The 8,878-nt window shown below is 38.1% G+C and overlaps 2 protein-coding genes across 2 annotated transcripts; both read right to left on the reverse strand.

Moving 5' to 3' along the window:
• Nucleotides 1-4,505: 4,505 nt before the first annotated feature.
• F5147DRAFT_572403 (uncharacterized protein) lies at nt 4,506-4,808 on the reverse strand (the record flags this gene model as incomplete). The annotated part of the gene is made up of 1 exon (XM_041431083.1): nt 4,506-4,808. A coding segment is annotated over one exon (303 nt), but the record flags the coding sequence as incomplete, so codon positions are not given.
• Nucleotides 4,809-8,539: 3,731 nt separating this feature from the next.
• Nucleotides 8,540-8,878, reverse strand: F5147DRAFT_572194 (uncharacterized protein; the record flags this gene model as incomplete). The annotated part of the gene is made up of 1 exon (XM_041431073.1): nt 8,540-8,878. A coding segment is annotated over one exon (339 nt), but the record flags the coding sequence as incomplete, so codon positions are not given.

Here is an 8,878-nt window from a genome sequence, read left to right on the forward strand (position 1 = left end):
AATAATGTGTGTGATAGGTCCGGGTCTGGAACGTGGGATATGACACTTACCCTTTTATGTACTCAGGCTGTGGCTTGGGCCAGGCCAGGCCAGGACCAAGCTGTTGTTGAGGGCTTGGGCCTGGCTTGTGATTTCTCAAAGCCTTGGCCATCTGAAGCTGAGCCAGAACATCACTATGTACAGTTTGTGTTTGTGAGGGTACCTGGCATGTGTTAAGGATGATACAAGTACTTGAATCACTATGTGATTGGATACCATGGAAATAATGGAGTGCAATGCTAAATAAAAAGAGAGTAGGAGGATTGTTTTGTGGGCACATATAGGTAGGCTGAGTGAGTGAGTGGGCGCCTCTATAGTATCTGGGTCTGACATACTAATTCTCTGTGTATCTCATCTTGCATCAAAAGTGAAACTCCTTTCTATTTAACTAAGTTAATACCATCCTGAGCTACCAGTTGAACCACTATATGAGTACTGTTCCCTTCATTGATGAGTATGGGTGGATAAATCAGCAGCCACTGCTACCAGGATCTGATGGTAGAATATAGAGTGAAGAGCCCACATGTCCAGAAGTGGTTAATCTGAGAGCTATCTAAATACCAACTTTGCCCCTGCACTGAGGCCACATCAGTGCTATTGTTAGTCAGGTGGTGAAAAGGGTTTAGAGGTCACATGGGGGTTGAGGGGTCACATGATTTACCATTTACTATCCTTGAAAAAAATATGCTGGCAGGTTGTATGAGAAAAAAGAAAGGTGTGTATAGATATATTGGGAAGTTACCACTATGAAAAGCTTCTACCTTAAGTAGGCATTACCATTCTCATTCACACTTGGACCAATATTACAAGTTACATACCATGATTACAAATATGCAACTACCAATATCCACATGTACTGTTTATCATAGGGCTTCACTCTAATGAACAATAAACAAGGATTCAAAAAAAATTTGAGAGCAGATGAGATAGCAAGAAAGTGTGATGGCCAAAGGTTCTCATGAGGATATGTCATGTCCAAGCATATTGGAGACAAGAAAGCAGGTAATGGAGCACAGTTTCTTTTGTTCATTTGCAGTATAGGCAATCAAGTGTAAAGCTCTTTCTGATATGAAATATATGCTGATTCAGAGAGATATATCTAATATGAAGCCACTGCCATGTCCAAGTGATATCTCAGGGTCTTTGGCTGAAGTTGTCCAGTTTGAAGGAGTACTGCTGCTGTACTAATATTACTATCAATCTCAGATCCATTGCAATAGATCTTGATTTTGTCATTAATGTTGTTGTGGTCTTGAATGACTTGTTCTTGTAAGGTGGCAATGACAATTTGGTAAGGGATTGATGAGCTTAGTGAGTGTCTACTATGCGTGATGATCTCTACATATCTGATGTTAAGCTCAGTGACATGGTATAGATAATGAAGCAAGGATATGTGATGTTTGATGAACTTCCTGGCTGCCCTACACACTGGTCTATGTAGGAGGTGGGATGAGATGTACAGCCAGGCAGATGGTAGCCTGGTAGCATAGGTTCTGTGCATAGTATTTGAGAGGGAGCATTTTTGCATGTGTTTCTAATATGTTGGTCACTGTTGTATACATGGCTCCTATGATGCTAAGGGCTGCAATGTGTTGAACTCTGTACAAGCAGTTGACTATACCAATCAATCCACATTGAGGTCTGTTATGAATTTTCACAAACAGAGGGCAGAACTATATGTTCATAGCATACAACATTTTTGGGAGAGCTACTGCTAGATACAATTGATGCATGAGTGAAAGTAGAATTCTGGTTGAAGTAGAAGAAAGGTAGTGTAGCTGGAGAATATAGGCAGTCTCTTTTGCCACTGCATAAGAAATGTGCTCTTGTCAACATAGTGCCTAATCTATGATGACTCCCAAGAAGTAGTGAGTCGCAGTGGGGGTGATTGTGGTGCTACAAGTAATGAGAAATAGGTGTTTCTTAGTAGTGTTCATGGAAAAGTGTACTAATACAAATTTGAAGGTTTCGAACTTTAAGTTGTGGTTGCTAGCCCATTCATATGCTTCCCTAGCCTTTCTAGCATGTGTTTGAGGATAGTGTGGATTTCCTGGAAAGATGTCCCTATAGTGATGAATGTGGTGTAGGACTTGGAGTCCTTGTGACCTTGTAGAGGCTATTTTTGCAGTGTCCCTTAGGTCCTTGCATTGCATGTGCTATTGCTAATGTGGCATGCAATCATTCTGTTATCAGCTGATGGCCATGGCTCATGCATGCATGTCGACTTTTCTTCAGCTTCATTGTAGAGATACAACAATTGCTGGGCACTACACAAAGTAAGTAGCCAGCAATATAAAAATGTTGTGGTCGTGTACAGCCTAGTCTGCTATACTTGCAAGACAAGTGTGTTCAACCCGAGGGGTTAGCTGTAAGGTATTAGAATGATTAGTTATATGAAAAGGAAGATAGTCCGAAGTGTGGGAAACAAAGTCTGAAGGTATAATTATGAGTCCAATGTCAAAAATATCGGGTCCGATGTTTTTGGGTTTTGGGTTAGTGGGTTTGCCTTGGGTTGCATCGGGTTAGTGTTGGGTTTGCCTCGGGAATATAGTGTCAGGGATAGCGAACAGCGGGTTACTGTCAGATGTTTCGGATAAAGAAAGGATGATATTGCGGAATTCAGCTAAGAACTACTAAATATCACATGACCTCCTCCTACTCAGAGGTAGAAAGGTAAGTAAAATAGGTAGGAGGTATGCAAAATATATAGTGTCTATGTAGAATTTCAGAGTGCTATAAGTGAAAGTAGTAGCGCTGATTTTCGGGTTCGATGTCCTATGTAATAAGACACAATGTACTGCGGACATGTAATAACATGTTCTACAATGTTAGCAATGTGAAAACAAGTAACTGCGCACCTAGTGGGGATAGATATGACAGGACAAGACATAGGGAGGACAAGTGCATGGGAAAATATCAGGTCCGATGCGCGGGAAACATCGGGTTCATTGGACTAGCGTCGGGTTCGTCAGACTAGCATTGGGTTTGGTGGATAAACATCGGATTAGGCAGATGAGTGTCGGATAACATTGGGAAGTGATTCATGTGTGTGACATGCATGGGAAAATAGCTGAATACGAGCCTAGCGCAAGCTTGAGTGCTACACCATTGCATGTCCTTCCTCTGCTCATTCATTGGTGCATATTTTTACTCAATTCATATTAGACTGATCATATTCCCGAAGCTATTTCCTTTATATTCTCATTACTTGCGTTATGGACCCCACTTACATATTATTGCTACCTACTTGGCTCTGAATAGCACTTTGGCATGCTCTCATATATACTTGTACTTACAATTTTTATGTATCATCTATCTCCCAGGAAGGAATCTATCATCTGTTTTCATGCATTAATAAATTCAATTTAAAATCTAAAACCTTCAGCATACTTCTGTGTGCACATCTTCATTGGCGGCCCTAACATTCACCCTCATACACCTGCATATCGTCAGATGTCCTCTCTGTTATCATTGCACTGTCTCACCTTAGCATTCATGACTTTTCATATTAACTCTTCAGCCCAATTGTGCGCTTCTGTGCTTGGTTGTATTTTGGCCGCATGGCTTCATGTTGCATCACACTTTTGGCAGCTCACTCGCACTTGCAGCACATTATGCCTTTCAGCAGTTTGCTCACGCTCACTTTGCATTGGTGCTAATGTTTGCATTCCCTCTACTCTCAGTTACTCTTACTAATCACTAAGTTTCCCCTCATATTTTTACTTAGAGGAATTGTTCTCAGTAGCAATCCCCTTGGGCCAAATCTACACTCGCATCCAGAGGTCTATTTGAGTTTTTACCCCACTTTACTATTTCTTCTCCTTTCACCCCTTCTCATCTAGCTATTATTCCTCACACACATGGGTGTCATCAACAAAGGCCAGGGTTTATTCTTTCTTGCCACACCCTAATGCTATATCTATGAGGTCAGAGTCAGATTCATTCCAAGAGATAACCATTGAACTTGAGCTGTGTGTGTTGACCTATCAGTAAATGTTCAGTGAAGCCTACAGGAGATTTAGGTATGCACCATAATCTCATGTTGTACAGAAGCAGGTTAGTAACTGCATTCAGGAATGCACCCTCAATATCTAAGAACAAAGCTAAAACTACTTTCTCTTGCTGCCATGTGTCCTTGATAGTTGCTTTCTAGGGCATTCCACAAAGTAGGTACTAAAGAGCAGGTTAGGATATTTGAGGAGGTAAGTCATTTGATAGGTGACTACTGCCATTAGCAAGTTGTATTTAGAAGGGTGATTGATTGATAAGCTTTTGTGACAGTATAGTTGAGCTTGCTTGACTTCTGCAGGACAACTGTTGTAAAATCATGCTAAGGAGGGTAGTAAGGCTTGAGTGATTGCCAAATATTATGCTGGCAAAGTACTTTATTTCCATTGATATCATGCCAGCACCTATACATACAATAGTTCAAGCAGGAGTAAGCTCTCCATGAACAGGGCTATGTTCTACATAGGGTCTTCGACCTTAAAGGACAATAAAATTAATTTGTTTTCTTTCAAAAAAGTCTTGAGTGTGAATGTGGCCCTAAGAAGGTGAAGCAGATATGATTCAAGTAAAGCAGCACAACAGATGAATATGATGTTACAGATTCTATCTGGTCTGGGAGCCTTATAGGGACTTAGTTTTGCAATACTTCTAGAAAGCTGGGACTCTGTGATAGAAATAGGTATGGGGCCAGGGTCAGGATAGATTGTATTATATGGGACAGATGACATGGCTGGAGGTGGCAGGAAAAAAGCCTGCACTATATTTAAAAAACTCAAGTCAGTTGATACAAGCTTTAAAACATGTTCTGAATATGCTACATTAGGTGTAGCTTAGGACAGTGTTCATAAGTACTCATCTTAGTTTAATTGAGACAGATGTTCAACCAGATGTGCTTAAGTAAGTGGGATAGTCAAATATAATTAACTTTGCAAAGGAAAAAGAATTGCATTTTCAAAATATATATATATGAAAAAGAAATATACTGGATAATACAAGTATTATAGTTTATAATATACATGTCATGCATCAGCATCTGAGCCATGGTCTAAGTTTGTGGAGCTCAAGTCAAAATATAAGAGCTCATTCCTAATGTGCTGTTGAAAAATCCTATAAATGACCATATGATCCTTCTACTTGTCCAAATCAGCTTTCTTCTCATTAGTAAGACTATCTATGTCCAAGCAGATCATCTGAAAGGTAGAAGAATTTGCATCTGAGGATAACTTAGATGCAGTAAGTATCATGTGTCCCTGTTTCAACAGTACATGTTTTGTAATTATACCAGCTGCTCCTATTATGAAGTGCAACTTTTTATGTGGCAAGAGGAGCAAATTGTTCAGTTGGAAGTATATGTTCTATACCAGTTTTTGGACAAGGTAAAGAATGAATGAGTTTTTGAACTTCAAGTGAATTGACAGTGTTCCATCCTATTGACAAGTCAGTATGTGATTTGAAGTGAGAAAAAAAGTACCACATTGAATGAATATTTGTGCATAAACTTGTTCTCTTGAGCCAGATGTCTCACATGATCAGTACAAAAGGCCTTAGAGGAAATCAGGCTACTCTACAGAGGGAAAAATTTACAGGCCATTACTGACATGTCTTCTCAAGTAAGTATCATAAGTACTGTACACATAACAACAACTGCCCACCAGATTTTTATAGGATTATTGTTTTAATTCTTCCAGCAGGATATTCCTATTAGTCAATTAGTTAAAAAACAATTAACAGACTCTAAGTCAATATATCACAAAGGCCTGGAATCTTGGGTGTGGTATTTTAAATGATAGACTTAATGATTTATTTTTTGTTGGCAGTACAAAGCTATCACATCTTCCATAAACACAATGTCTATTACAAGTTTTTTTGAACACTTGAAAATCTGTTTGTGCATTGGTTTTGTAGCTAGAAATAATAGTTGTTGTCGTCCAGTGCTCCTGCAAGGCTTACAGTTGTCTGTGTTGTTGCAGAAATAATGGTCTCATGAGCAATATATAGGGTTACAGGTAATTTTCAAGTATGTTGTCATGTGTTAGATAATGAGTGGATCCTGCTATCCATAATATAGAATTTCAGTGAAGGATGTGAAAGATAATTAAAACTACTTACATGTATGATATGCAATTGTGATATTTCACCCATCATGATGGAGAGAGGACCATATTGAGGCTTTATCGGTTCATCCTCATTGTTGTCAAACAATTGTGGAAGTTATATGTGATGCAGATTGGGGGCCTGTATACTACTGGAATAGGACAGATCATTAAGATGCCTGGGACTATATGATTCTGTGTGATTCATTAGCTACAATGTTATATTGATGTTCAAACAACTCACCATAGTCTTCATAATTAAAGCCTAAAAGCCCATGAGGTGAATTATATTGAGGGTTGAAGAATGTATCAGCAGTGCTCAATAGATAAATATAAGTGCTTGATAAGTCAGTGAGAGCATTTGATAGATCAGTGTGAGTACTCAATAATGTTCGACTAATGTGAGTGTTGAGGTAAGCAGAGGTGAAGGGTGCATAATCAGCCTGCATGCTGTCATGCATGGTATGTCTATATTAGTTATATATAAAGAGTGATAAGGAAAATATAAGAGACTGTCTAACTCTCTATTTTTCCTTTAATTCATTGTCTTGTATTTGTATTAAGCATGTGACCTTCTGTTTATTTCTAATTGTTTATTTCTATTTGGCTTCTTTCAGTCACCAAGTTTTGTATCTTTATTTATTTCTGACTATTTATTTTTATTTGGCTTCTTTCAGCTACCAGATTTTATTTTCAGCACATTATGTGACTGGAAAATATTCTGGTTTATAACATTATTTAAGCTGACTCAACATGTTTAGTTATAATTCATCATGCTTTGTAACAATATCTAAATATGACTCAACATGTTCAGTCATAGTTAGTCATGCTTTGTAAGTTCTTTGTAAGACACTAAACTTTGTTTATAATATAGTTAGTAAGAAGGATGATTTAGCTCACCTAAAGGCTTGGTTTGTCAGCTTCTGCATGACCAATCCCTGAGAAGAGTTAGCACCTTTCTGTCATGCTTTGTAATTTCTTTATAAAATTACATAGTATTTATAATGTATATTAGTAAAAGCTGATTTATCACTTGGTTTGTAAGCCACATTTTTATCAATTCATCTGACAGAATCATGTTTAGTAAGAAGATTCCAAAAGGTATAAAAGGACCTCATTTTCACCTATGAAATATAGCTTCCTATTTTTCATTCTTCTCTCAAACTGTGTGAGAGTATGTAAGAATAAAAGTGCAGACAATGTGCCTTGAAGTAAGACTAGAACACATCATTATTCTATTCTAAAAGTTATATACTACCTTACAGGGGTTGACTATATATACATGAGACTCTCTCTTTTAATGGAAAGTGAGACACAAATCTAAGGATGTCAAATTTGAAACAGACTTTTATAGGTTGAAACATGGCCTACTAGGCTAAAACAAATCTAATGAAATTATTCAGAATACAGAACATTCCACTATACTTTGCATAAGACTATACAAGAAGAGAACAACAAACTAAATCCTCTCAAGAACTCGTCATATTACCTCCTATAAAGTAGAAAAGTCAGAGACTGTGAACTTAAGGACTGGCAAGAAGTTTTCACCATGTATAATTATGTTGTTATTATATACAACTTTTATATAAGACCCTTAAGTAACAAGACAGCACTTGATGGACTGGCATAAACATTTGATGGACCAGTGTGAGTGTAGAGAATATCATGAGCAGGATTAAAGAGTGCATAACTAGCATGTGTGCTTGATGGACTAGCATAAGTGTTTGATGAATGTTGAGAGAGACACATATTATGAACTGAACCCCTCATGTAGATTAAAAGCATTTGCCATTAGCTCATGAGGTTGTTCATTATTGAGGTGCATCTGAGTGTCTGCTAGGATATGCAAAAGGTTTAAACTGGATCCATGAGTGGGTTTTGTTATTGTAGTTTTATCTCTGGCATGTTTTGCAGGCATGCACTAGCAGGACTAGGTAATTGAGGGTGCAGTAAGGGTGGAGGGTACAGATAAATGTTCCATACCTCTTGTGGCTGCTTGCCAGTGTCATGGAGAAATTTTTTGAATGTGTTCTCTTTGACAAAGTATGCCCAGCCTTTATTAAGACTAGGGTCAGCCTTGTTAGATGATCTATTTTTGTGTGTAAGGCAGAAGTTAGCATCTATTGCAAGAACAAGGAATATTTCCATCTAGATTATTTCATGTGTGAATAAGGTATACAGAATGGACCAACATATGATATACCTATCCTCAGATGGTGTATCTTCTCAGCCATCTGGAAGATTCTTGTCCAGCTGAGGGCAAGCAGGATATAGTACCGCACATGCACCAAGTTGCATTACATCAACCCTACCAGAATCATAGCCTCATCCTAAATATTTGAGTAGAGTAAGGTTTCACCATTCCTTCACCATCCATAAGGGAGCATTATAGCGATCCTTTAAGCAACTATTAGGAATGAATAAATTAGATTAAATTGAGAACTTACTTTTGGTGGGTTAAGGCCTGTGTTATTAGTCAAGTGTGCAAGTGTTTGCCAGTACTCAAAAGTGGAGGCTTTCAATTCAAAGGAAAGTATATGGAAGTTGTGGAAAAGTTGAAATGTTGTGGCAGTCTTTGGTTCCAGTGTAGTAGCTGGGAACCAATGCATGTAAAGGACTTGTGTAGTATGAGATTGAGCTGTTTGACATTCACAGAAGCAGAGTATAACATTGTGTACTCCATTAATATTGAGGATGGCAAAGTCATTATGAATTAATAATGGATTAGAGCAACATTC

The sequence above is a fragment of the Suillus discolor genome (assembly GCF_016758755.1).
Source record: "Suillus discolor strain FC423 chromosome Unknown F5147scaffold_14, whole genome shotgun sequence".
Lineage (NCBI taxonomy): Eukaryota > Fungi > Basidiomycota > Agaricomycetes > Boletales > Suillaceae > Suillus > Suillus discolor.